Source organism: Haematobia irritans, chromosome 5 (genome assembly GCF_050003625.1).
Source record: "Haematobia irritans isolate KBUSLIRL chromosome 5, ASM5000362v1, whole genome shotgun sequence".
Lineage (NCBI taxonomy): Eukaryota > Metazoa > Arthropoda > Insecta > Diptera > Muscidae > Haematobia > Haematobia irritans.
This window is the reverse complement of record NC_134401.1, coordinates 110,103,913-110,130,353: the sequence shown is the minus strand read 5'-3', so window position 1 is coordinate 110,130,353 and position 26,441 is coordinate 110,103,913. Positions and strand designations below refer to the sequence as shown.

At 33.5% G+C, this 26,441-nt stretch overlaps 4 protein-coding genes across 5 annotated transcripts; 2 read left to right on the top strand and 2 right to left on the bottom strand.

Annotated features, from left to right (window-relative positions):
• The first annotated feature begins 284 nt into the window (after nucleotides 1-284).
• LOC142237623 (uncharacterized) lies at nucleotides 285-1,414 on the top strand. 2 transcript variants are annotated; one of them, XM_075308996.1, is made up of 3 exons: nucleotides 285-415; nucleotides 790-980; nucleotides 1,052-1,414. In XM_075308996.1, the coding sequence occupies exons 2-3, from the start codon at nucleotides 824-826 to the stop codon at nucleotides 1,303-1,305; spliced, it is 411 nt and encodes a 136-aa protein (XP_075165111.1). In that variant the 5' UTR covers nucleotides 285-415; nucleotides 790-823; the 3' UTR covers nucleotides 1,306-1,414. The 2 variants fall into 2 exon arrangements, with proteins under 2 accessions (XP_075165111.1, XP_075165112.1); XM_075308997.1 differs by lacking the exon at nucleotides 285-415 and adding an exon at nucleotides 499-646.
• A 777-nt stretch (nucleotides 1,415-2,191) lies between these two features.
• On the bottom strand, nucleotides 2,192-7,733 carry cpa (F-actin-capping protein subunit alpha). Its single transcript, XM_075308995.1, has 4 exons — nucleotides 7,179-7,733; nucleotides 6,780-6,949; nucleotides 4,759-4,932; nucleotides 2,192-3,826 (listed from the first exon to the last, which is right to left on the bottom strand). Exons 1-4 carry the CDS (start codon nucleotides 7,417-7,419, stop codon nucleotides 3,551-3,553), a joined length of 861 nt encoding a protein of 286 aa, XP_075165110.1. The 5' UTR covers nucleotides 7,420-7,733; the 3' UTR covers nucleotides 2,192-3,550.
• Nucleotides 7,734-8,551: 818 nt separating this feature from the next.
• Nucleotides 8,552-10,722, bottom strand: Xpac (DNA repair protein complementing XP-A cells homolog Xpac). The gene is made up of 3 exons (XM_075312435.1): nucleotides 10,527-10,722; nucleotides 10,025-10,340; nucleotides 8,552-8,997 (listed from the first exon to the last, which is right to left on the bottom strand). Exons 1-3 carry the CDS (start codon nucleotides 10,640-10,642, stop codon nucleotides 8,623-8,625), a joined length of 807 nt encoding a protein of 268 aa, XP_075168550.1. The 5' UTR covers nucleotides 10,643-10,722; the 3' UTR covers nucleotides 8,552-8,622.
• Nucleotides 10,723-17,652: 6,930 nt separating this feature from the next.
• Adf1 (Adh transcription factor 1) lies at nucleotides 17,653-24,532 on the top strand. Its single transcript, XM_075310846.1, has 3 exons — nucleotides 17,653-18,269; nucleotides 23,244-23,567; nucleotides 23,629-24,532. Exons 1-3 carry the CDS (start codon nucleotides 18,104-18,106, stop codon nucleotides 24,003-24,005), a joined length of 867 nt encoding a protein of 288 aa, XP_075166961.1. The 5' UTR covers nucleotides 17,653-18,103; the 3' UTR covers nucleotides 24,006-24,532.
• The last annotated feature ends 1,909 nt before the right edge of the window (nucleotides 24,533-26,441 follow it).

Here is a 26,441-nt window from a genome sequence, read left to right as displayed (position 1 = left end):
GCATTGCTATATTTGCTAGCGGAAATTTCGTGGGACGTCGTTATCGATTGTGTAAATGTTGCTAAATTTCGTGTTGCACGCCAATAATACAGTTTTGCCATACATTTTTTATGGGAGCAAACTATAAACAATCGATAACAACGCTCACGAAATTTTCGCTAGCAAAAATACCGATTGAAATCCAAGGAAATAAGTATTCGCCTACCAACAGTCGTTATGATTGTGTGTACACACTGTTACCGACAATGACTTCTATCACTTTTTTTATTTATCCTCTTTCTGTTCTCATTCTAAACATTTATTTCCTTCACCTGATGACTTATAATTTGTATTGAAATCGGTTAGTTTGAGGAAAAATTAACTAACAAGGAATATATTAAATTAAAAATGCAAAAATAAAAGCTCAGTGAAACAGGTTTGTGAAATGGAAATCTCAATAGAGTTGTTAAAAATTATCACATTCAAATAAATAACAGAAAATACATGCGGGATAATAGAACGTGCTATGAATCTGTTACGTCTGTATCTTACAACATTATTTATTTGTTGTTAAATGAAAATGGCTTAACTGCAAATTAACGGGCTCCGCAACTAATTGTTTTAGTTTGAAATATCTTATGTAATTTAGTGGGTTGATTCAAGCAAGGTAAAATTTTGCCCTGCTTTTGGGATGTGATTCTCGAAAAGTTCAATCAAAATTTGTTATCTTAATCGTTTTTTTTTATAGCCTTAAATTTATCGTAACTTATTAAAAATTTAAACGAATATTCATATGTTTTGGCATTACAGTTGATTAGGACAAAGAAATCATCTAAATCGAAAGATGGGCATGCCATCAAATAAAACCTTAGCCAAATTGGCTGTTTATATTGGCGTGGCCGGCATTTCCAGCGTAATGTATATGAGATGGAAAGTTGAGGAAAGGATACGCAATACAGATTATTTCAGATCCGCATTCCAAACATTAAGACAACATAAAGGTAACGATATAATTTTTTAATAGAAAATAGGAAACAGTATACATACTATCACGTAAAACGTCTAATTACAGGGGCTGTAAGTTTATTGGGGGAGCCAATCAAAGATATGGGCTTCGATATTGGAGATGCAAAAAATGCTTGCGATGGACAAAATGCTAATTTTGAAGTATCAGTAAAAGGCTCTAAAGAAAGAGGTAAAATATTTTTCTGGGCGTCTCGCAATGAAAATGACTGGCTTATCGATCACTTGGAGTTAGAATTAAAATCACAACCAGATAAACGGTTTATAATCAAATCATCTGAAAAACCTACAGATTCTCAATAATATTGACAATTGTTGGACGTATTACAACTAGATTTAAAAATTGTTTTAAAATGTTGTTACCTATTTTATGAAAAGAATAAACATGTTTTTCATTGTTTATATATTTAAAGAGTTACGTGGTTCTCAGATTTCAGATCATAACAGCAACCTTAGTAAAAAGTTACCCATTATTTGCTTCTTGCGAACGTAGGCGGGTCAAAAATATCCTTTTCAAACTTTTAAAATTTTGAGCTACGTATAAACTGAATAAGTATACACATTCATAATGCGCTTTTAATCTTTTTGTTTCAAAAATAACCTCATGTTCTTGTTGACGATTTCGAAAAAAAACGCAAAATTTTCAATTGTCAATAACTTTTGAACCATCCATATAACTTTAGAACTATGTATGATAAAAAAAAAAAACTATGTAAAAAATGTGTGTTTTGTCATGAAAATTCTTCCAATTAAATTTTTTATCTGTAAAAACTATGTATACAAATGTCATATTATACATCACTATGGTTCAGAAAATTGAGGTTGAGGAAAGTTTTGCGAATTCGTAATCCAAAACAGGGAGGTATAAGTTGATCAGTCGAATTTGAACATTTAAAAATGTTGACTTCGACTCTTTAAAAAGAAGTCGATTAGTTGAAAAGTCGATTTTTGACTTTTGTATCCTTAGTACTTAGGCTACAGCCTCCAACTACCATCCTAATACTTAGACCAGATTCGTTCCTTGTCTGTGGATAGTTCGGGTCGAAGATTGCATATAGACCCTTTTTGAATTTTTTCTTGAAACAGAAATTAGGGTTATTTTAGATCCCCTATGTACTATGTCTCACATTTCGTCATGTTCGATATTGTAATATGTATTAAATATTTTCTAAGATAGTAATGAATAACATTTTTTGATTTTGTAACATTATTTTTCGTTTATTATCTTAAACGTTATTATAATTATTTTCAATTTGTTATTACTTAGTAGTATTTCTTGGGGATTTTTATTATTAATTTATTTTGTTTCGACAAGTGAATTGGTTTGTTTGTTTTTCTTTTACGACAAGAGGAAGAGAGGGACTTTTTTTTATTAATTTGGGGAGAGGGGCTTTAAGTTTTAAAAACTTTTGTTGCATGTATTTCATATATTCTTATTATTTATTATTTTTTTGTTTGTTTCGACTTTATGTTTCCTCTAATATTTTTCTTCAAAAACAAAATTAACGGACCATTTTATATGCACACAATTACAAGGTTTTATGTATATAAATATAAAAGAAAATAATATTTTGTTTGTTTTGTTTTTATAAGTTTTCGGTTGAGTAAAAAATAATCCATAAGAGGTATACAAAAAATAATTTTTATGAAACATTTAAAAACAAAATATATATAAATATGTTTATGTTGTTGATGGGGGTTTCCTTTTTTAAGTTATTTTATTTTATCTTAACGTTTCTAATCAGAATATTTTTGTTTTATAAAATTGTATACTATTAACCCCCCGATTTCAAGCAATTTCCTTTCAATTTTCCAGTTTTTAGTTAGGGATAATACGACGGCAGTCTTACAATCGAGTTTAAGCACTAAGGAACCTCCATGAAATCGGGGGATATTTTCCAAAATAATTATATGTATATATATATAAATTACAAAAAAATGCTCATACTGATTATTTATTTTCATATTAAAACGTATTTTTAGGCATTACTTAACGTTATTTATAAAAAATGAACCAGATTTGTTTCGTTTTTGTTTTTAACAGGCATTAAAAAGGAAAATAGAACAGAAGGCGCAATGTGTTTTACAAGTGTCATGTGAATGTGTGGGTGGCGGTTTGTGTGTGTGGAATTGTATTGGTGTGTTCGTGGAGTTGAAGGGGGGATCTACGTATGATTCATTGAACTCGATTTTTTTAGAAACGATAACATCTCATATATAAATAAATATATACTTGTGTATATTTATGCATATAGAGTTCCTATATATTTTATCTTTTTTTTTGTATAACAAGAGGAACCATTGAAACAATGATAATATCGTTGTTGTTATTGTTTATTAAGAATTCTTGATCGTCTGAGAAGATGAAGTGTTGTTAATTCATCTTCGTTCATCCTTATCCTTAGTTTCCCAAAGGAAGACTGGTTGGCCTCTTTAATAGAACTATTGACGTTGATGACATTGTTGTTGTTGCTGTTATTATGGTAGTTTCTGCTGCTGGTGGTGTTTGTGGAAAATATTGCGGTTCAGCATCCGCCATTTGCTGTCCTTATTGCGTTTTAAGTTCTTTACCAATACTGTACGAAACAATTTTAGTCCAATCAATTTTAGTTCTTGTAATCGGTAATTGACGTCTCATAGCCTTAAACGTTGTATCCGACATAGTTTGATAGTTTTCCGAAATTGCCAATTGGTATTCATTTTCGGCTTCTTCTATAAGGCGTATTATTTCCTTTGCCATTTGTTGTTCATTTGTAACTGGTACAGATTCACGACATTCCTTCGATGATACTAATTGCACGTTACCATCTTCATAGTAATGAACCTGGAAGTTATCATTAAGTGAAATTGAAAATTATGAAAGTTTTATTTTTTATAAAAAAAAGATAAACAAGCAGGGGGCCTATAGGTTGAAGGTAAATTTTTTAATATGCAAATAACGAAAATTGAATTGAAGTGACTTAAATCAAGATAACAATGTTATCATTGCCCGAAAACTTCAGTTGATAAGGCTAGAGAAGCAAAGTATAAAAGGTTTAATAACATGCATAGGGGGATCATATTTCTGCTTGATTGTAAAAATAATTTTACATATTTTTCAGACAAGACCAACATGCCTATGTTTATAGTATTTGGTATAGCTTCGCTATCTAATATTAAAGACACGATTTCTTTTAGTTTATACAGTTGAACGACAGAATATTTTGTCAGAGTATAGTTCACGTGCTTGGCAGATCAATCGTTTTTGACCCTCACACTAAATCCGTGCTCTTTTTCTGGTCACAATGCAGGCTCGAGTGGTCTTAAAGCTGGTTTTAAGGGAGCCAGTTAGGCCAATGTGTGTTTAAAGACACAAGATGCAACAACATGACATTAAGATCATCAGTCGCTGTTTTACTAAACAAGGATGATGATCAAAGGCGTTTGCTGAATTTTTTATTCCCAAAATCACACAGCGATTCAATTGCTGAAGCGGCGGCGACATTAACTATTACTGTACGGGATCCAGCCTAGAGTTTCTAGATTAAGCAGCATACCAAACAAGTCTGAACAGGATTCTAACGCGGTGAGAAGCTACAAGTTTAATCCTTTTCTCGGCCACCAAGCTGCAAGCAATTTTAAACATTTCTGTCGGTGTTCGTATTTCCCCACTCAATTTGCACTTTCCATTTATATAATGGAAATGCAGCCGATTGTTTCATAGTTCATATTTCGGTTTCATAGTTCTAATTTTTAGAAATATCAAAATATACTTACTTGTACTTTTAAGACACCTTTTAGTTCGGCGCTTCCAGAGCCTGGTTGAAACGTCACATTCCATTGTGAGCGCCATCTACCATTCCAGTAGTTTTTCGGTTGGAATTGATGATCTTCAATACAGATCGTTAAAGTTATTTGCCCAGAATTTGTTTTACCAAACACCGAACACACCTTAAATAAAATAATAAATTTAATTTTAAAATGTATAAGTTATTGGAAAGTATTCTATAGATTTGACTTTAGTATTTAACCATTAATAACTGAATTTAATTATTGATAACCTCCCTTCAATTGCCAAAGAATGCAGTAGCCACGGTGGACGGCTTGCCATCGAAATAATTGTTATTAAATTTAATTTTCTTACATTAATTGCTGTTTGACTCAGAAGCACCTAGATCATCTAAGGACATAGCCTTTGATAACCCGTTCCTTAATCCATTTGTTTTTTATAATCGCAATCTTCACAATCTTTCGAATAGAAAATTTTGGAAATTGTATAAAGTTTTTTTCAAAACATTTTACAATTTTTAAATGTTTAGCTTAAAAATATATTGAAAATCTTATACTACCAGATTGGACCAATTTAAAAATACAGTGGTCTCGACCTCGACTATTTATTCCCTCAACCATAAAATGCAATTTATATTATTTTTAACGCTATGAAATATTTATTGGAGACTTTGATATTTGATCGTCGTAAAGTTTTAGTCGATATAGTAATGTCCATTAAGGATTTTCTATATATAACTCTTTCAAGAATTTTCCACTTTCGAACGTGAGATGTATATTTGCTTGAAAATGTTCTCAATAACTTGTTTTGAAGTAGATCAGGAAAAGAAACATAATAATTAGATATAGGTCCTATGCAAATCATTCTCCAGATTTGTTTTTTTTTTTCCTGATATAATGATAAGGCCTAAAAATGTCTATGTTGGGAATCATACGAAATTTTAGCCTAACAAATTCGACCCTTTGTAGCCACCACTAAAGAAACAGATTATATTACTTTTATCGCATCATGATTGTCGCAAAATTTTGAACAGATATAATGATGTCAGTTCTTCTGTTGCATCCCCTTTACCTTTTAAATGAAAAAAATATCAATTTAATATTACTTTCTGTCTGTTTAAAAAAGCTGGATTTGAATGATAGTCAGGAAATTTGCAATGAATACTATTTATTTTTATAAGGGCGCTGGAGGAATGAACAAATTGAACCCTATTTAGGAATTATACAAAAATACAAGCCAAACGCTTGCTTGGTGAATTTCTGTCAGGTTAAGTCTCAAAAAGAAAACCTGAACAAAGAAAAAATCGATTTGCCCACTTGCTATATATTTTATAATGCAGAAATATTCTTAATTCTTGCTATATTGATTTTTCTTGTTTTATGGGGATTTCAAATTGCACTATCTTACTCACATTGACAATTCATTTATTTGTTTATTGAACCAAAGAACAACTATACATATACAAAGTGCTCTTCATAGAACCAATGAAACCGTGGTACAATGGTTAACATGCCCGCCTTGCATAAAAAAGGTCATGGGTTCAATTCCAGTGATCACAATGGACTGAAAAGCCTAAGCCACACTATAACAAAGGGCTGCCATTGTACTTATCCTATCCTAGGCCTTATACAAAAGAGCACACTGTGGAACAGAGATGACGTATCTGACATATTTGGGAATTGCCTTCCATATAAAACTGTCCCCAGGTTCTCAAGCTTCTAAAAGCACAAGTTTATAGCAAAATTCATCAAAATTTGACACTTAAACTCTTCCAATGTCCCGCTTTATACTTTGGCGTAAATTCAAATACGTTTCGCGAAGCAGTGGATATGAAAGATCTATTTGGTTAATTTCTAAGTAACTTCTTTAATAATTTACACCCAAATATCTCTCGGTCATACAAATTTGACATAATCACTTTCCAAGTGATTTTATTAACCATTAATATGTATGTATGTATGTTACATCAACAATGTAAACAATTGGATTAGTTCTTTTTTACACTTACACCATGTCTATAATGACTTGCTGTATATGCCAAGGTCTCTATATCTAAAGCGGATCTCCATGATTCCGAGGGCGAGTCAGCATCCATATCCTGGTAATCACTAGCTTCTTTGCGTAGATGATCATATTTAAATGATTGTTTAGTGCGAGGATCATAAAAACGGCCACCACCTGTAATTGATAAACAAATACCATAAGTTATCTATCGCATTATTTATCGACACAAATTAAGTAACCATCTAATATAAATCTTCTGAGTCATAACAAACACCAAATCATTATTACAGTTTGCGTATGTTCGCTTGACTTCGTCCCTCGCATTGTTCAATAACATTCGTCATAAACATAGAACAAGGTAAAGCGGGTGGTGTGCGCAAAGGATTGATGGGAATTTACTTACCCAAATCATTGTGCTCTGAAATTACGGCATTGTGTTCGCTTCCCTCTATGCGGACCGGAGTCAGTTGGTCTTTATTATATTGGGCAAAGGCGTGGCTGGCACCTTCTTTTAGCAGCGCATCATTTTTCAACAATTCACGAACATCATTAAAAACTTCATTGAATTCGCCCGGTGGTGCATGTAATATGAAATCAGAAACAATGCGAACTTTCTCTGGGTCACTTATTTGAGTTGGCTCCATACTTCTGTTGTCTTGATTGGATTGGGGCTTGCAGTCTATAAAGATTTTTTACGCGATCTATTTAAGAGCAGGTTTCTTTCGATTGACCAAGGGGCAATTTTTCGGCAGTACCGGGATTTTACGAGAGTTTCAACACTCCAAAGATTATGTAAATTCTGTGCAAATTAATGTGGATGTGTATTCTTAGACACCAAATATAAACATCGAGAAGTAAACAAAGAAACTTTCGGCTATGGCTATGTTCCAAAAATTCTTACTTTTATCTTCTAAAAAAATTCACTATGACAAATCTCTCTTGAAGACAGGAGGAATCGACTTTTATATTAATCGATAAATGGTTGTAATTTCAGTAATCGATTAATAAACTTCTGCTATAATCGATTAGTTTTCTTCGTAACTTTGACTGTGTAACCTAATTTGCAGCGTATGTGTGTAGTCTCGTAATATTGGCTACGCATACGAAAATTCTGGCTATTCTTGTTAGGAAATATTTCATTAACGGCTGTTTGAAGTTGTCTATTACCTTGGGTTCAAGTATTGTATGAAGAATGCAAGAGCTGCATACGCCTGGTATGCATGTAATTTCAGAAATAAAAGTTAAAAAAAAACTTAACTTGCCAACAAATTATGGTTTGCCATCGACAACCTTTGCTTAACCACAAGCAATACCTGTTTACATACCGATAATTCTATTTTCACATTCGAATTAATCATTTGCAAAGCCCAATATGCAACTCTTACGAAGGATTTGCTACAGATATGAGATTTTCGTTAGCACGGTGTTATCGATTTGTAAAATTTCTCCCATAAGAAATACATGACAAAACGACCATATTGGAATCAATTATGACCCCCTGCAGCAATAATCCCTTATCATTATGTAGCATTATAATGCACTACATCATTCATAGACTACATTGTGTTGTAGTGACCTATCGGAGTTTCATAAAATGCCTATAAAAACTCGTTAATATTTACTGTTATTTTTGCAATTAAACAGTCCGTGAAACGTTATTACAAAATTGATATCGGTATGAAACCGTTCTAAAACTGAAATATCGAACATTACATAGCATACGCTACTGCCGCTTCAGGCGCCATACAGTAATGAGCTCAAAACTTTAAATACCGATTTAATTTGTTTAAGCAATAATTTTATTTTATGTAAAAAAAAAACAAATAGATGTATATGCAACCAAAATCTTACATTTTTTCATATGTTTCTGTAAAGTTACATGTTAAACACGTGTGTGTGTATGTATCCTCTTCCTCATTGTATGTATCCTCTCCAAATTCATGAGTATGAACACCTTTGGTTTCTTTAGTGTAAAGACTACTACGAACCTCCATACGCAATTGTTTCATTTGTTTATTATATTTTCGTATCTTTCCAACTTCTCTCTTTTCCACACGGTTTTCATGTTGTTTCATTAACTCCTCTTCACTTCCCCAAACTTCCAAGGCCCGCTTTTGAACTTGTAGATGTAAATAAAGCTTCATTTCTCCCCAACGTACATTATGCGGATTTTTTCTACTGATGTAGCGCAAAGGAGGTTCACGTTTATCAAAATCGCAATCCTAAAACAAACAAAAAATAGTATATCAACGACAAATTTCTATATTTTCTTTTACATTGGAACAAATTAAAATAATCGATCATAACAGCCCATGGAATTTGTTAATATAGCAATGTATTTTTATGATTATCTCAAAATTTGCACGGGGCTTTTGTGTTTCTACAAGAAATGCAAGACGAGCTCAGTATGCAATGGCTATGTTTTGTGTACAAATTCTGCGATCAGATCTTATCGATAGTTTACATTTTCCTTCCATAAGTAAAATATCACAATATTGAATTTTTGGAAAGAAAGTTCATAATTTTTTCGAATTATGTGCACCATTCTCCTGCGAATTGATGCTTTTGCTATCAAAAATTCCGTTAGGAGCCATTGGAGGTAAATGCCTTACTTAAGCCCGTAGTGTAGCTTTTGTAAAAATTCCTGTTGCATAACAATATTTAAAATTTTTATATAGTTCTTAAGGGAGCAGATGTAAAGAATTTAAGACGTCTTCCTAACGAAAATTGCACTAGAAAGATTCTATGCAATTGTTAATTTCGTTAATCAAATAGATTGGGAAACAATATAGCATTTGCAGTAACATATGTAGTTATCTAAGATCTCCTTATCCTCACCACATATTATCTTCCCTGCTTCTCGTCGACATAGATATGTCCTCAACTCAAGGTGCATCGTCATAATTCCCACGGCCCTACTGCAACTTCATCTTTAGTTCATATGTCTTTTCTGTTTGCACCTAAAATACATATTTGGATATCACCGAGTACTGAAAACGGGAAGTAGATGCAATATCCGAAAAATTAGAAATCTTTTGAGAATTTTTTGAGGTGACTCTTGGGAATATGTACATTTGTGAAAAAGCAGAAAAATGGGTAAATAACTAAAGACCATGTTACTTGTCCTATTCATTTACCACTTAAAGCACAATTTAAGTCGAATATGGTGTCACAAGGATTTCTGCTTTTCTGATCTGGAACCAACATTTTTTGTAATAGCAAATAAAAACTGAATACTTCTATACTAACCTTCAAAAGGTATTCAGCTTTTGCTTCCGTTTTTGTAATCAGTGCATGTTCGCCTTCATTGTCCCGGCATTTGTCACAAACAGAATAGTTGAAGTTATTCATTAAAAAGGAATCTGCGAACATTTCTCCACACTCCAAACATTCGTCGTATTTCACTGGGATGGCTATAGCATCATCAACTAAATTGGGCTGCTCGGTTCCTGCAGTACCATTCGAAGTTACTGGCTGCTCAATTAGAAAGCCACCGCCACTGTCCACATACTTAGTTCCTTGTACTTTAATGACAGAGCTAGTACCATCTCCGGCATTGACATCCCTTTATAAAAGTTGCAATAAAAATATTCTATATTATGTATGAACTATGTATGCTCCAAGGGTTACACTCTTTGTGTGGAAATAATCCCTTGATTTAAAATTATTGTTTCTTGCGTCTCATACTTTGGGCAAAGTGTTTATTTCATTGCCGGTCCTCCCAATCTAATATGTTTTCATGTCTACTTACTTGCGGGCAAGAGCGTAAGGGTGACTAACTAGTTTTGATTGTTTTAAACATAATGCCTTTGCCCGATTACGCTCTATACGCGCCTTTTGAGCATCTGTCAATTGTTTATCGGACATTTTTAATATTTTAATAAACAAATGTAATGCAATGTAATGAAAAGCTCCTCTTCATGTTAATTTGATCCATTCACAAGGATGTAATAGCTTGCCATTTCAACTTAAATATGGTTTTCAATGCTTGCTCTGCTTGCCAAAGAGCATTGATGTTTAAAAACTATTTGTATTCGAGTTGCAATAAACATAAACATTGGAGAAACGCTAAAATTCAACTTGTTTTCAAATATATTTTTCAAACCAATAACCCAAAATCAATTCTTTTCAACCATCGAGCGGCATGCTTGTTGTTTTATTACTCTGAATCGTAAGAAGAAATTAAACATGTAAAACCACAAGTGAAGCTTTGAAACACTCAGAAATGTCACCTAAATTGCCGAAAGGGGGAAACTAGACCTTGAAATGAGATTGAGACCACACACAGCGTTTAATCCCATATAACGAATGAACAAAAAAAGAGGGAGACACCGTAGGAAAGCGAAAATTAATCAGGGCCTTGTTGATGTTGAAGTTTGTTTCGAATCCACTGCTTCATGTACCTCAGGTACAAAGGAATAAAAACTTCGAGGGTGAAATAAAATAGGAAAATATTCTGAATTTGGGAACGGGTAAACATCTATCTTTAAAATTGACATATTGTAAGATCACATATATTTGCCAGCCTTGCGAAAATGTTGTTAGTTTTATTAAATTTGTGTTTTTTAACGCCATTTTGATGATACTTGGGAAATTTGTCTATGATCTTTATTTTCAATTAAAAAATAATTTCATGCTAATATTGAAAAATTAATAGTATTATTATTTTTTTTTTTTAATTTGTAGAACAAGAAAACTCCCAAATTGTTGTTTTTTTAAACTATAGTAGGTAACGGATATAAGCACGTCTCATATAAGAAAAATATGCATATATTGCACATCTCATATAAGAAAAATATGCACCAAGCCTGATTTTTCTTTCTTAAGAACAATGATTGTCTATAAGAAAAAAACGCATATAAGAAACAAAAAGTGTGTGTTTCCGAGTTCCTTGTATTCGTTACCTACTGCATCTTACTGAACGTACAAAAAAATATATCTGTGGATTTCAATCAGAGCCCTTCGTTTTTGACGCAGTCATTTGTGTTCACACATCCCTCGCGGAGCAATCAATTGGTCATACCAAGGGTCGAAAATGGGCTGGTTGGGAGATCTTTTGAGGTGAGAGTTGCGCGGGCTTTTAATGTCCTTCCTGACGCCTTGAGGATGTTTGGTGTCTCGGATATTGCAACACTTTTGTTCTGAGAGCTTTTGACGCGTAATTATTTTTTGTTAGTTTTGTGATTATTGTTTGCGGTTAGTTGGGGACTCTAGTGGCAATATTATAATTGCTGCAACTACTATATGAACTATTGTTAATTTGTCAGGGGGTTTATTGGTATATTGAAATTTGTTACTACATATATTATTACTATTGTTATGGGTGTAGGGTAAGATACAGATATTTGCTATTTTTGTGTTGGATTATCAATTTCTTAGTAGTATAGCGAACTGCTTTGTATTCTTAGGGCTATATACATATATACTTTTAAGAATTTAGGGTAAATATTAAGAATTCTGCAATTCTGTTTTGAATTTGTGTATTTTTTAGTAGACTGTATTTTAGTCTGTGTAATTTTGTTATAATTGGCCATGGGGCTTTGAAATTACAAATAAAGTATGAATGAATGAATGAATGAAAAAAAGTAAAAGATGAGAAAACACAAAATTAATTTGGCGCTATAGCCCCTTAGCTAAAAATTAATAGACTGAACTTATAGGTTCAATTAATGTTTTATTTTTATATTTATTTTATATTTTATAAAAATGAATAAAAAATCATACATCAACATAACTAGACAATTAATTTTTAATAAAGCAACTAATAGTAGATCCACACTTTTTCCCAGCAAAAAATTGGGAGTTGTTCTAAAGGCACAACTTCCAAAAATGTCCTCTCAAAGAAGTTAATTATTTTAACTACACAGGTAATTGAACTAATTCCATTTTTTATAGCTCGTTTAGTCATATTTTAATGGGTATTTTTTTCAAATAGGTTCAAAAGAATTAATAAAATGGTACAAATTATTCAAATGCCGAAGAATGTTAGATTGCCCGAAGAATGCTAGAAAAATCGATAATTTTTGAAAATATTCCAGGGCGAACGTTTCAGACAAGCTTTGGAATGCATTAAAAATTATAAAAATTATTTATTCGGGAAAATAACACAATTTTTTTTTTAATTCACATTCAAAACACTGAATTCGGATCACACCTTAAGATGTCATGTAAATTCAGTGCAACGGCTGCTGAAATGGTGGACATCCTTCCTATGACAGTTCATATTACAGTCATCGCTTATCCGCCAATTTTGCACCACTCCGAAACCCAAAAAGAACATTTTCACTAGTTTTTTGGCGACCCTTTGCTGCAGCATTATTAATTTGTGCATTTACGAAAGAATAGTTTTAATATCAATTACTATTTATTTAATTAAATTGACTAAAAATCAGACTAACGGCCATTTTCTTGTAGCTCCGTTTGGCTTTAACTGCCAGTTAACAGAAAGTAAATTGCAAATATCTTCTCTCCGGTCAACTTTAACTGAAAATTTTTCGGCAATTAAATTTCTAACTGGCATGTGGAATATATAGGCAAGATGACAGATATGTCCATAGTACATTTTAAAAGTTCGTTAGCTAACGGAACACTAACGTAGGTTAGGTTAGGTTATGTGGCAGCCCGATGTATCAGGCTCACTTAGACTATTCAGTCCATTGTGATACCACAGTGGTGAACTTCTCTCTTATCACTGAGTGCTGCCCGATTCCATGTTAAGCTCAATGACAAGGGACCTCCTTTTTATAGCCGAGTCCGAACGGCGTTCCACATTCCAGTGAAACCACTTAGAGAAGCTTTGAAACCCTGAGAAATGTCACCAGCATTACTGAGGTGGGATAATCCACCGCTGAAAAACTTTTTGGTGTTCGGTCGTAGCAGGAATCGAACCCACGACCTTGTGTATGCAAGGCGGGCATGCTAACCATTGCACCACGGTGGCTCCATAACACTAACGTAGCTTCATGAAAATGGGGGTAAACAAAATAGTAAATGTGGTTTAGATATTAAACTAAAGATAAATTTAGAAACTCAAATCATACACAGCTTTATTTCATAAATATCAGACGTCAAGCATTCACTTATAATAAAGATACTAACTTACAATTTAGAAGACAATGTTAAGAAATAAAACTATATATTGCCATCGGCAACTGCTACCACAACCCAAGTAATTCGATTGTGCATGAAAGTCTTTAGCGCAACTTTGTGTATTTACTTGTTTAATTTATATAAAAACAATGGAAAATCGTAAATAGGTTTTCAAATGGGGGGGGGGATGGGTTAAAATTTTTCTGGGGGTCTAAGCCCCCTCCCCAGAGGCCTTCTTACGCTTATGGTTTTGACAATATTTGATAGAAACACAATCGTAGTCATGTAAAATTTTGACGAAAAAGCAGAACATAGCACCAGTCTTAATATATAACAAGTATATACGGCCGTAAGTTCGGCCAGGCCGAATCTTATGTACCCTCCACCATGGATTGCGTAGAAACTTCTACGAAAGAATGTCATCCACAATCGAATTACTTGGGTTGTGGTATCTTAAAACTTCTTAACATCGTTTTCTAAATTGTGAGTTTTCTAAACGTGGTATATATTAGACAAAAAAGTTATGTATAGGTAAGTCTAAAAATAATTACGAATCGATATTGACTTTTTGCACGATATGTAGAGAGCCAGAATTGAAATATGTGGGGGCTATATACAATTATGAACTTGGTATGGACCAATTTTTGTGTGATTGGGGATCGATTTATGTGAGGGCTATATATAACTGATATGGACCTAGTTAGGCATGGTTGTTAACGGCCATATACTAGCACAATGTACCAATGACTCGGATGAAATTTGCTCCTCCAAGAGGCTCCAAAACCCAATCTCGGGATCGGTTTATATGGGGGCTATATGTGATTATGGACTGATATGGACCACTTTTGGCATGGTTGTTAAATATCATATACTACCACCACGTACCAAATTTCATCCAGATCGGATGAATTTTGCTTCTCCGTAAGGCACCGGAGGTAAAATCGGGATCGGTTTATATGGGAGCTATATATAATTATGGACTGGTATGAACAAATTCCTGCATGGTTGTTGGATACAATATACTAACATCACGTACCAAATTTCAAACGAATCGGATAAATTTTGCTCCTCCAAGGGGCTCCGGAGGTCAAATCTGGGTATCGGTTTATATGAGGCCTATATAAAGGGTGATTTGTTAAGAGCTTGATAACTTTTTTTTAAAAAAAAACGCATAAAATTTGCAAAATCTCATCGGTTCTTTATTTGAAACGTTAGATTGGTCCATGACATTTACTTTTTGAAGATAATTTCATTTAAATGTTGACCGCGGCTGCGTCTTAGGTGGTCCATTCGGAAAGTCCAATTTTGGGCAACTTTTTCGAGCATTTCGGCCGGAATAGCCCGAATTTCTTCGGAAATGTTGTCTTCCAAAGCTGGAATAGTTGCTGGCTTATTTCTGTAGACTTTAGACTTGACGTAGCCCCACAAAAAATAGTCTAAAGGCGTCAAATCGCATGATCTTGGTGGCCAACTTACCGGTCCATTTCTTGAGATGAATTGTTCTCCGAAGTTTTCCCTCAAAATGGCCATAGAATCGCGAGCTGTGTGGCATGTAGCGCCATCTTGTTGAAACCACATGTCAACCAAGTTCAGTTCTTCCATTTTTGGCAACAAAAAGTTTGTTAGCATCGAACGATAGCGATCGCCATTCACCGTAACGTTGCGTCCAACAGCATCTTTGAAAAAATACGGTCCAATGATTCCACCAGCGTACAAACCACACCAAACAGTGCATTTTTCGGGATGCATGGGCAGTTCTTGAACGGCTTCTGGTTGCTCTTCACTCCAAATGCGGCAATTTTGCTTATTTACGTAGCCATTCAACCAGAAATGAGCCTCATCGCTGAACAAAATTTGTCGATAAAAAAGCGGATTTTCTGCCAACTTTTCTAGGGCCCATTCACTGAAAATTCGACGTTGTGGCAGATCGTAAGTCTATTCATGATGAAATCTGTCAAATACTAATGCATGAAAATCCTAACCTCAAAAGAATCACCCTTTATAATTATGGACCGATTTCGACCAATCTTTGCATAGGTGTTTGAGGCCATATATTAACACCAAGTACCAAATTTGAACTGAATCAGATGAATTTTGGTCTTCCAAGAGGCTCCGGAGGTCAAACCTGGTGATCGGTTTATATGGGGGCTATATATAATTATGGACCGATGTGGACCAATTTTGGCATGGTCATTAGAGACCATATACTTACACCGTGTACCAAATTTCAGCCTGATTCGATGAAATTTACTTCTCTTAGAGGCTCCGCAAGCCAAATCTGGGGATCGGTTTATATGGGGGCTATATATAATTATGGACCGATGTGGACCAATTTTGCATGGTTGTTAGGGACCATATACTAACCCCATGTACCAAATTTCAGCCGGATCGGATGAAATTTGCTTCTCTTAGAGGCTTCGCAAGCCAAATCTGGGGATCGGTTTATATGGGGTATACATATAATTATGGACCGATGTGGACAAAGTTAATATACCCCCCATCCTATGGTGGAGGGTATAAAAACCAAATTCAGAAAATATACGCTAAAGGCCACATTGTAGCACGGATCTATGCCAATTTTTTTAATGTTAAATTCCCGTTTCACCGTTACTCTTATTTAATAATGTACTTCAAAGAAATAAATCTTGTTGAGGTTCCTGAATATTTATTAATGCATACTGAGCAATCACTAAATCTTGCTTTTTTATAAAGCAATATCCTGAAGATACTTTCATGTAAAACGTTAAACTTTTTTTCCAAACTTATAGGGTAAAAATGTAGATCCTACATAAAAACATGACTAATATTTGTAACAGGTTCATAAAAAATTATTCCCCAACTCTATTCTTATTGCCTACTAATGCTGGTAAGGGAAATTCATCAAACGGTTAAAAAACATACCACCATATACCAGTTCAGTCGCCCTCTTACGTCGCAGCCAGCACATCTGTTCAACATATGATGACGCATTTTTGTTTCAGCTACTAGCTGGCAGCCGAAGCCCTATTTATTGCCGACCAACTGACTTGTGAATTAGCTATCAATAGTAAAATGTGCAAGGCCTACCAAATGTAGGGCCTTGTGAGGCCTTGTTTGCATCACTGTCAGCATTATCCGTTCTGATAGACTCTGACAAATTTAGGTACAATTATTGAAAAAAAAATGTTAATGTTCTGCCTATATAGGTTATGTTTAATGTTTAACTTTATTTCAGTTCATGGACGTAAAATTTTGCCATATGTGTGAAAATTGTTCTTATTTTAAGTATTTTTTGCTTTCTCAAAAAAAAAATGTTTTATACAAATGAACAACAGATTTTTTTTCAAAGTACAGAATTTTACTAAATTTTAAAATAGCTCATATTTTTCCAATATAGATGGAATTAACGTAAATTGCGTACACAAGTTTCTCAAATGACTAAGTTTTTCTTAAAATGTGTCGGTTGAAATTCATATAACGTTAAAGACATTTTAATAATTAATTGTGGTTCTCTAGAACCGACTGCTATTAATTTAGAATTTTTGACTTGAAAGTGTCAGAGGAGCGCTTTTGAACCTATTAAACAGGCTTTGCACATGACCTCTATTCTATTCTTAATTTAACTGCTGGTTTTTCAGCAGGCTGCTGTGTTGATTGCTTACTTGGGGTGTGTGTGTGTGTAAAAATTCATATTGTCGTGTTGTTGTATTGTTTGGTATATGCGAGTATGTATATGTGCACCCGACGTTTACTGTAGCCGAACGTCATGCACATAAAATTAACAGCCCAGTCCGCGTTCGGCTGCTTTTCCTAGTTCAGTTACGTTCAGTCCACGTCGGCGTTTACGTCTTCGTTCGGTAAATGGTGTTGTTCTCCGCAGTAGAGTGAAATTGACTGTACATCGCTTAGTATTTTTTCACAATTGGATTTATTGTGGAGAAAAAAATATTTTTTGGCTGAAATAAACCAAGTGTTTTGCTGTGTGCAGTAGCTGCCACCATCATCATCTAATCATTTCGAGGAAGAATCAAGAAAAAAAGTCTCATTGACGTCGTAACAACGTATACGGGTACAGCTACTTTTTTCTGTTCGAGAAAATTATTTTAGGCGCTTAAGTTTTATGCGCTGCGTCGCAATTGAAAAACAAAAGAAAAAGCATCTCCGATCGGCGCAGAGGAGCCCCCTCAACGCAACTTATCATCACCTACATTCTTATCAGAAAGAAAAGCAGAAAACCCAAACAAAATACGCCTCTAGAAAATGGATGCGAAAATGGATCCAGCTTTGGAACAACAATTCGATTTGAATCTAATTGAAGCAGTGAAAATGAATCCAGTGATCTATGACCGTTCACATTTCAACTACAAGCATTTTGTTCGTAAGGCTCAAACATGGAAAACCATAGCCGAATCATTGGGTGTTCCAGGTAAGTGAAAATAATATTCTTATACGTTTTTGAGTATGTACTACGAAATATAAAAGTAAAATGAGACCTAGTTACAAATTATGTATATAAATATATATGTATGTATAAAATATATATTTTTTTCAATCATCCAATTACAAAGAGGTGGTATGGACATACACATTCATACATACTGAATTTTTTAAATATGTCCACAAACACATAAGTATGTATGTACAGAAACATATGCCCGTTTTAAATATCTACCGAACACCAAACAAAGGGGAGGAAAGATACATTTAAATTACACACGCATATAGGCTTGCCAGACGGCCGGGATTCGCCTGGATTGTCCCGGAATTTCGTCTCTAGGAAGTGTCCCGGATCTTTCACAAAATTTACCAAATATCCCGGAATTTCAATTACTCAAGGCATATGTTTTATTTTTTTACATTTCTTAAAAATGAAAACGATTTAAAATTAAATCGCTTTCAAAAATATTTTTGTTTTTGGATTTTCATACATTTTAAATGTACATTTGTTTGTCCGATTTTGTACCATTTCATTTAATCTCACCACTTTGAGAAAAAAATCAAATCACTGTCTTGCGAATCATCAGCTGTCACTTGAGTAGTAAATGTAAAAAAAAATATACGCAAATATCCAATTCACGTTTTTCTGCAAAATGCATTTTAACAAATTATAAATCAAGTTTGTGCTCCCTGCCATCATTTCAAAGTTCGATTTTATCCTATGATTACCATAGACCCTTTAGTGACACTATAACAATCCCCAATTCGGATACGAAATATACCTAAAACCATGCCATGCCGATATCCAAATTCCCAGTCCAGTCGAAAGCCACTACAAAAGAAGCAGCGATTGTCACCTCAGAGCTTAAGTTTGTTTGCCAAACCCGAAAGTAATATGCCAGTAAATATGAGTTTAGGTCTCCGTTTAAAAAAATATTCCCAAAATTATTTACGTTTTATATAAAATCCCATCTTGGGAGAAAGTTTCAGAGGCTCCAATATATTTAGGAATTTCAAAGCTTGCTGATAATTACGACTACGCCATGGCGTTTATGCAAATTTACCAAGTTATAAAATATGGGGAACTAATATCGAAAAATATGACTGTTTTTGCTTGTCCCGACAAATCCCGGAATGTACGGCGCAATGTCCCGGATTTCGGCAACCATCATCTGGCAACCCTACACGCATATATTGTCGAAACACTACAAAACAACAAGAACCCCCATCACGTAACCCCAACATACACATAGAAACATTACAAATCGACTTCACTTGAAAACCCTGAGTAAATCAACTGTTCAATGCAAAATACTGAATAAAATGTTTAGTTTTTCATAGAAAAGTATCCAAAATAATATTTGCCAAACTAGCAAAACTTGATGTTTGCTGCTTTATGTAAAGAGAAAACGACTACGTGTACAATGGGTATAATGGGTGGCGTAGAGGGGTACACAAACTGAAAACCAGCCGAGGGCCGAAGCAGATAAACGACAATGTCAGTTGCTGTGTATAGTACACTCTGCTACTTATCGCACGTACGTGTGTGTGTGTTTATGTTGCTTTCTTTTACAATGTCCAAAAGAGATGGGACATAAATATCATGGTACCAAACACAGTACATTCTTAATGGTTTAGTTCTTTAACAAATTGAAGCTGGATATTATCTTCCGGTATGGTCATACTGGGAAAATATTTGAAAGGAATTAAAAAAGAATTCGTCACTACAACCAAACCAGCAAATATTTTAAACTCATATTAGATATACAACATCACGATAGGGGTGTTTTCTAAAACCAACATCCATATACATACTTCGAAACTCCACCTGGAAAAAAGTTTGACAATCATTTTCCTCAAATATTTGCCTAGTGTGACCATACCCTTAGAATTACAAACATGCAATACAAATATACAATTGTGTCTATTTCAAACTGGATACGATGTTGACAATTTCATCCTTTTTCGATTTTGAATTTATGGAAATATTTCGAAGACAAGGCAAAACCCCCCTTAGCTTATACATACAAAGTTTTCATTTAATGCTATAATATATTACCTTAGAAATCTGTTCATCAGGCAAAACTGCAACTAACTTTTCCCCTTTTGTGGGTTGGCCACTAATATTTTCTATATGTAGAAACATGCCATTTCACATATCAATCCAACAATTCTTCTAATCCTAATAAATCCTATTAATACAAACATAAGATATATCAAACAGACTTTATAATAAGTAGATAACAAAAATAAAAAAATCGGAAATCCCTCAATTATTGTTTATAAGAAAAAGTTTTTTATTTATTTATAAAACTCTTAGATGCCATTAAAATTCGATTTTGGGAAAAGAAATTAAACATTAAAATGATAAATTAATAAAATAAAAATTTAAGCAATTTCATCAAATTGCTACTTAAAAATATGAACACAAAAATAAATTAAAAAGCTATTTCATATTGCATTCGTACTCAGCAAAAGATTTTAAGGACTTTCTTTTACCCTTCATCGTTTTAAGTAACCTCTTAAAAATATCAAGGCATCCAAAGTTTCATCAGATATACGCCATCCTATCTTATTGTAGATGAAAAACATCTCTCACAGTCGACACCGGTTTTATTAGTAAATAATCCTAAAAAGCTGGAAATTTAACAAACAAATTTAGATTATTTTTTCGGGATTACGAAAAATCCAGCGATTCAAAATTAAAACCCCGGGATTCGGGATAAATACCGTCTCGAAAATCCCGGAATATCGGGACGGGATTAATCCCTAATGATAGTCCTATTTTTAAAGCAAACTAGAAATTAATAAGGTTTGTTCATTTGTGTCAAATAAGAAAAATATTAATTATTGAATGGAAATGACTAATTTTTGACAAAAATAGCTTTTGAGCCAAATATACTAAAGACTCTCGTACTTTTACCTACGATTTTCTGCTATTCATTTTGGCATTATTTGGACCGTTGTACTTTTGCTCTCTCATCACTGATAAACAAACACTCGCTGACTTGTGTTTGCAGCGCCGTAATGTAGTATCAATCCAACCTTCTCTGCATATACAATTTGGTTTTGTCGCCACTCCTCTGTGTGTGTCATTAAAATTGTTACGCGCAGCTGTACTTTTTGTTTTGAGCGTTTCATGACGTCGATATTATTTTATTTCCCCATACATTCTTTTCATGTTCCCTTATAGTGGTGTTGTTTCATTCGATGCACTCTCACAGATTTTTCAATTAGCTCTCTCAACTCAGTTTCTTCCATGGTGGATCTGTCGATAATATTTCTCTGTGGCATAGATGCAACTGAATAAAATGTTATCCTCTTACGTATACTTTTATAGAGACAGCAAAGCAGATGCTTGGCGTAAGAAGGAACTTCTCCGTTGTTATGATTTGATGATTTGGACTTGAAACAAAATTATTGAGACAGGTCGAGAATGGTTTATTTTGGCGGAAAAAGTTTCCATTTTTAGCTTATATGACTAATACGCAGAAATATTTAATTTAAATATTTAAAGTTTTTTTTGTTAGAAATAATTCGTTGTTATCAATAAAACCAGTGGTGGTTGTATAAGTACATAGCTTAAAAAATGTAGCTCTTCTACACGTAAAAACAAATACATCCTATTCTATGTAATCCCCTACTTTTTTACAACGAAAAAAGAAAATCACTCATTAAGTGTATCTTCAAACCCCATATGTGATTGGATCAAAGTCTTTTCATGATTTTTTGATTCGGATGAGGAATGTATCTCCGTCTGGTTAAATTCAAATTTATAATTTCATTGCATAACATAGTACTCACCTTTAGATTTCCAGCAGACTCTGGAATTCAGAATGGAATAGTAATGGGGGTATAATGAGTTTGCCATTCCGTTTGTAACACATCGAAATATCAAATATCATGTATATACAGTGAAACCTCTCAGAAGTGCACACCCACCATCGTATTAGTTTTGTCCATATTTGGAACATGTCCACTTCTGAGAGGTTAATTTTAACATGATAGTAAAGCTAGCGACTAAGACATATGTCCACTTTTCAGAGTATACAAGTTTGAGAGGTTCCACTGTATACTCTTGATCAGGTTGAAATTCTAAGACGATATAACGATGTCTGCCCGCCTGACTGTAATTAAAGCTACCACCTTCAATACTCAAGCAGTTGGCACAGACTTGTTTTTTTTTTTTTTGTCTCAGGTACAGGTCTCGTACGGAGATGGCTTTTTTGGTCGATATTTTGATGTACATGACTTCTTGAAGCAATGAAAACCGCAATTTTCATCTGATTTGCTTGAAATTTTTTATTTATTTATTTATTAATCCACAAAGTAATACAAAAGCCCTAGGGCCAAAAAAACGTATTACATAGCAAAACAAAATACCTGAATTATAGAAAATAATTAAATTCAAAAACTTAAAATCTAGATTACCTAAATTACAAAAAAATTACTTAACCATAGTATATAATTCCAAATTTTATATCCGTGAAGAGCTAAGCATTTTGGTTCCTATCAGTCCGTTGTTCCATATAGCCACCCATAAGACCGATCACACGATTCTTGAGGGCGTGGATTAAATCTAGAGGTTTTTTGAATCAAAAACTTGTTATTTTTATATCCCGGTTCATGTTTTGATATACAGTGAAACCTCTCAAACTTGGACACTCTGAAACCCGAACACCTCCCAAAGGGGGCAGTCTGGGTACATTAGCTATATTAACACATTAAAATTAACCTCTCATAACTGAATACCTCCCAAAAGTGGATAAAACTCTGGGCAAATCAAAAAAGAATTCGTCGCCACAGTCAAACCAGCAAACATTTTTACCTCATATTGAATAATTTACATTTCTCAACAATTCTAAGTTTTTGACATGCATTCAAATTAAAAGGATAAAAGATGTTAACATAATATTTTTATTATTATTATCATTATTTATTTATTATTTTTTTTTTTTTTCAGAACAAAAATGTACCAAACGTTGGAAAAGTTTACGCGACAAATTTGCTCGGGAACTAAAGATAAGTCAAGATTCCCGATGGCGCTATTTCAAACAAATGTCATTTTTAATGGAATCTATAAGACAGTATCGTGAATCTCTTTTGGGAAAAGTATCGTCAGCTGGCTTACCAGCAAATACAACAAACACAGTTGCGCAAGTCGAGGCTGCTCCACAACAAACTCACCAGCAACAAACCCACCAACAACAAGTAGTCGATTTGTTTACAACCCCATTTAATGGTAGTGCTACAATAACGACCCAATCACTGACCGGACATCCGCATGGTAAGTTTAGTATTGTTAATTTCTTGGAAAAATTTAAATGATTTATATATTTTACTTACAGCTATAGTTGTCACTGGTGACGCTGCCCAGTTATCTGCGAACAATGCAGTTAAGGATCAAAAAACCTATTACTATGAGCCAGTGATGAAAAGGGAACGCATTGTTGAAGATGACCAACAACAACAACAGCAGCAGCAGCAACAACAGCAACAGGCCGCACAGGCACAACAACAGCAACATCATTCAGATATGCTTAGTTCAATAAAAATATTCCAAAATAGCATAAGTCAAAATGTTAGCGCCGAGGATCAATCCTTTGGAATGGTGGTTACCGATATGCTAAATACCTTGGGTGTGAGACAAAAGGCTGAGGCAAAAGTTCACATCATAAAATATCTCACAGATATGCAGTTGCTGGCTCAACACAATAAATACTGAGATACGGTTATAACAGTAACAGATAAAACATGCACAATGTTCTCATTCGTACCACACATAGACAAAGTCACAGATGTAAATGGCGCAGAGGACGAGGTTATCGATAATAATGGCGATACATAGATTTTACAAGAGATACAGTTACGGTACAATGATAAATAGCTAGTCAAAAATTCTTGAAAAGATACATAGACTAGAGTCAATTTGAACATCAACATGCAATGTGATATTTGCATTTAAAAAAGGCAAATATCCTGTTCTGTACCCCAATCGTAGATCGGTAACATCCAAGAGAGAGTATGATAGACAGTACTGCCATATAGTATAATGAAAATATGTGCTGCACTTGCATTGTTCAAAAAATGCGATTTATATCGCATTCATTTTGTACATAGTTTTTAACATTTTAGAATTATATCATCCTTATGGTTTATCTATATATAGATATATGCATATACGTATTAGTTTAAGGCATTTAAAAATAAAAATACATTCTACAAATAAAATGTAATTGATGAAATGGAAAATTTCTTCTGTAAGTGATCAATTGAATGCTGTAAATACCTAACAATTATTTTTTTAAATAATTGGTTTTTGGTTAATTTTCTAATTGATGTGCACGTATTGATTTGATTGCCTCAATAGGTCGGCGTTGGAAATGAGTTAATTGTGGTTACTTTTTTAAATAATTAAGGGCATAAATAAAATCAAATTTATTCCAATTAAATGTAGGAGTAGAATGAAGTTATTATTTAAATAACTCAAAACTGGACCTGTCACCGGACTTATTGGTGTGTTTATCTTAATCAGTTTTTTTCAACAGAAGAAAATTGGGTGGGTTTAACCGTAAAAACTGACATTTCGTCTTTTTCCAAATTAAAAAAGTCACTTTAATTACCATGTTGGTTGGCTAAAATAATTTAGCCGTTTATTTTTAAAATTATTCTCTTTATAATTTGATGTTCTACGAAGTCATACTCTCAAAGAAATTTCTTAGTATATACTGTAGTAAAATCTGATGAAAAAGGGGAAGAGATCGTTGTTTGCAGAAATAGCAAATATTGTCAGCTATTTTTTAAATACAATATCTATTCAATTTATTATTATCAATACAGGTCAGATGGTGGTGTACTTGGGTAATATCGGGCAACTTTTAAGTTTAGTCCCCATATAAGACGATCCCTATATCTAACTGGAGCCTTATGGAAGAACAAATTATATAGGATGCGATTGGAATTTGGTTGTATGTTGTCAGTATATGCACTATCATACAAAAAATGGTCATAATTATAAATAGATTCCTCTATATAAAGCGACTAAAAACTTAAGTGGCTTATATATACATACAATTTTGGGAAGTTTCAAGATACCTTGTCATCGACAACTGTTACCACAACTCAAGTAAATCGATTGTCTATGTCTATCTTTAGTATGATGGACGGTACAAAAGATTCGTTCTGGCAGGACATTCGGTCGTGTATACTTGTTTGACATTTAATATCTACCTTTTGTGTAGAGAGACGATTTGTAAATCTGGAAAAAGATATTTGGAGCAGTAGTATTACACATTCGCAAAGTTTTTTATTCCAAACCGCAATTTTCGGAAATTCCAACCAAAGATTATAGATTACAGAAGATGGGAGATTGGCTACTGAGCACATCAAACCATTTACCACATTACTTTAATACTCGAACCAAACGCGTATACGACAAGTATTGACATAGCATTAAAATGCAAATAAAAAGAAATTAAGAGCACGAAATAAATTTCCATAAAGGGAAAATGTAATTTTTTGTTGTTGCCTAAAATTTAACATTGTTTCATTAAGAAAATTACATTTTTCATTTAAAAAATAAAAACGAAAAACAACTAAAGGTGAGTACTATGTTCGAGTTTTTCACCAAAACACTAAATTAAAAGTGCAAAAATAAATATGAACACGATAACATTTTTATCAAGTCTCTTCAAATTGTGGATGGAAAAGATCCAATGTATTGATTGCGAACCATTTAATATTTCAAAATTAATTGATTAAAAAAAGTAACCGTGAAAATAAGCTGGTTTTCAGCTTGAAAACTGAACATAGTACTCAGCTTAAAAGACAACAAACATGTATTAATCTAATCTGGTAAATGCAAGCCAATTTCCTATCTTCCTCAAATCTATAATCTTTGATTCCAACTTACTACAGTTGATAAGATATGTGTCATTTGCAAAATTCAATCTCTGAGTCACCCTGTTGTAATATCGACCTATTTGTTTCGACATACAACTATGGAAATTATTATTATTTTGACATTTTCGAAAATATTTATGCCTTGCCCAGTAATAAAACATTCTCAGCTAGATGCCTTTCCAGACAAGAAATTGAATATTCCGCATTAACTTAGAAAATGTCAATCAAAAAATTTTACTTTTTAGCGCATTCGAATAGA

Bases quoted from the DNA above. Each gene is read 5' to 3' on its own strand.
- cpa (XM_075308995.1), bottom strand. From the start codon at position 7,419: ATGGAGCCAACTCAAATAAGTGACCCAGAGAAAGTTCGCATTGTTTCT. The intron at 6,950-7,178 runs GTAAGTAAATTC...TATCAATTACAG, and splicing joins TTCAGAGCACAATGATTTGG to GTGGTGGCCGTTTTTATGAT. The intron at 3,827-4,758 runs GTAAGTATATTT...GATAACTTCCAG, and splicing joins AAGGTGTCTTAAAAGTACAA to GTTCATTACTATGAAGATGG.
- Xpac (XM_075312435.1), bottom strand. From the start codon at position 10,642: ATGTCCGATAAACAATTGACAGATGCTCAAAAGGCGCGTATAGAGCGT. The intron at 10,341-10,526 runs GTAAGTAGACAT...ACTTTTATAAAG, and splicing joins CCTTACGCTCTTGCCCGCAA to GGATGTCAATGCCGGAGATG. The intron at 8,998-10,024 runs GTTAGTATAGAA...TGTTTGTTTTAG, and splicing joins AAGCTGAATACCTTTTGAAG to GATTGCGATTTTGATAAACG.
- LOC142237623 (XM_075308996.1), top strand. From the start codon at position 824: ATGGGCATGCCATCAAATAAAACCTTAGCCAAATTGGCTGTTTATATT. The intron at 981-1,051 runs GTAACGATATAA...GTCTAATTACAG, and splicing joins AACATTAAGACAACATAAAG to GGGCTGTAAGTTTATTGGGG.
- Adf1 (XM_075310846.1), top strand. From the start codon at position 18,104: ATGGATGCGAAAATGGATCCAGCTTTGGAACAACAATTCGATTTGAAT. The intron at 18,270-23,243 runs GTAAGTGAAAAT...TTTTTTTTTCAG, and splicing joins CGAATCATTGGGTGTTCCAG to AACAAAAATGTACCAAACGT. The intron at 23,568-23,628 runs GTAAGTTTAGTA...TTTTACTTACAG, and splicing joins ACTGACCGGACATCCGCATG to CTATAGTTGTCACTGGTGAC.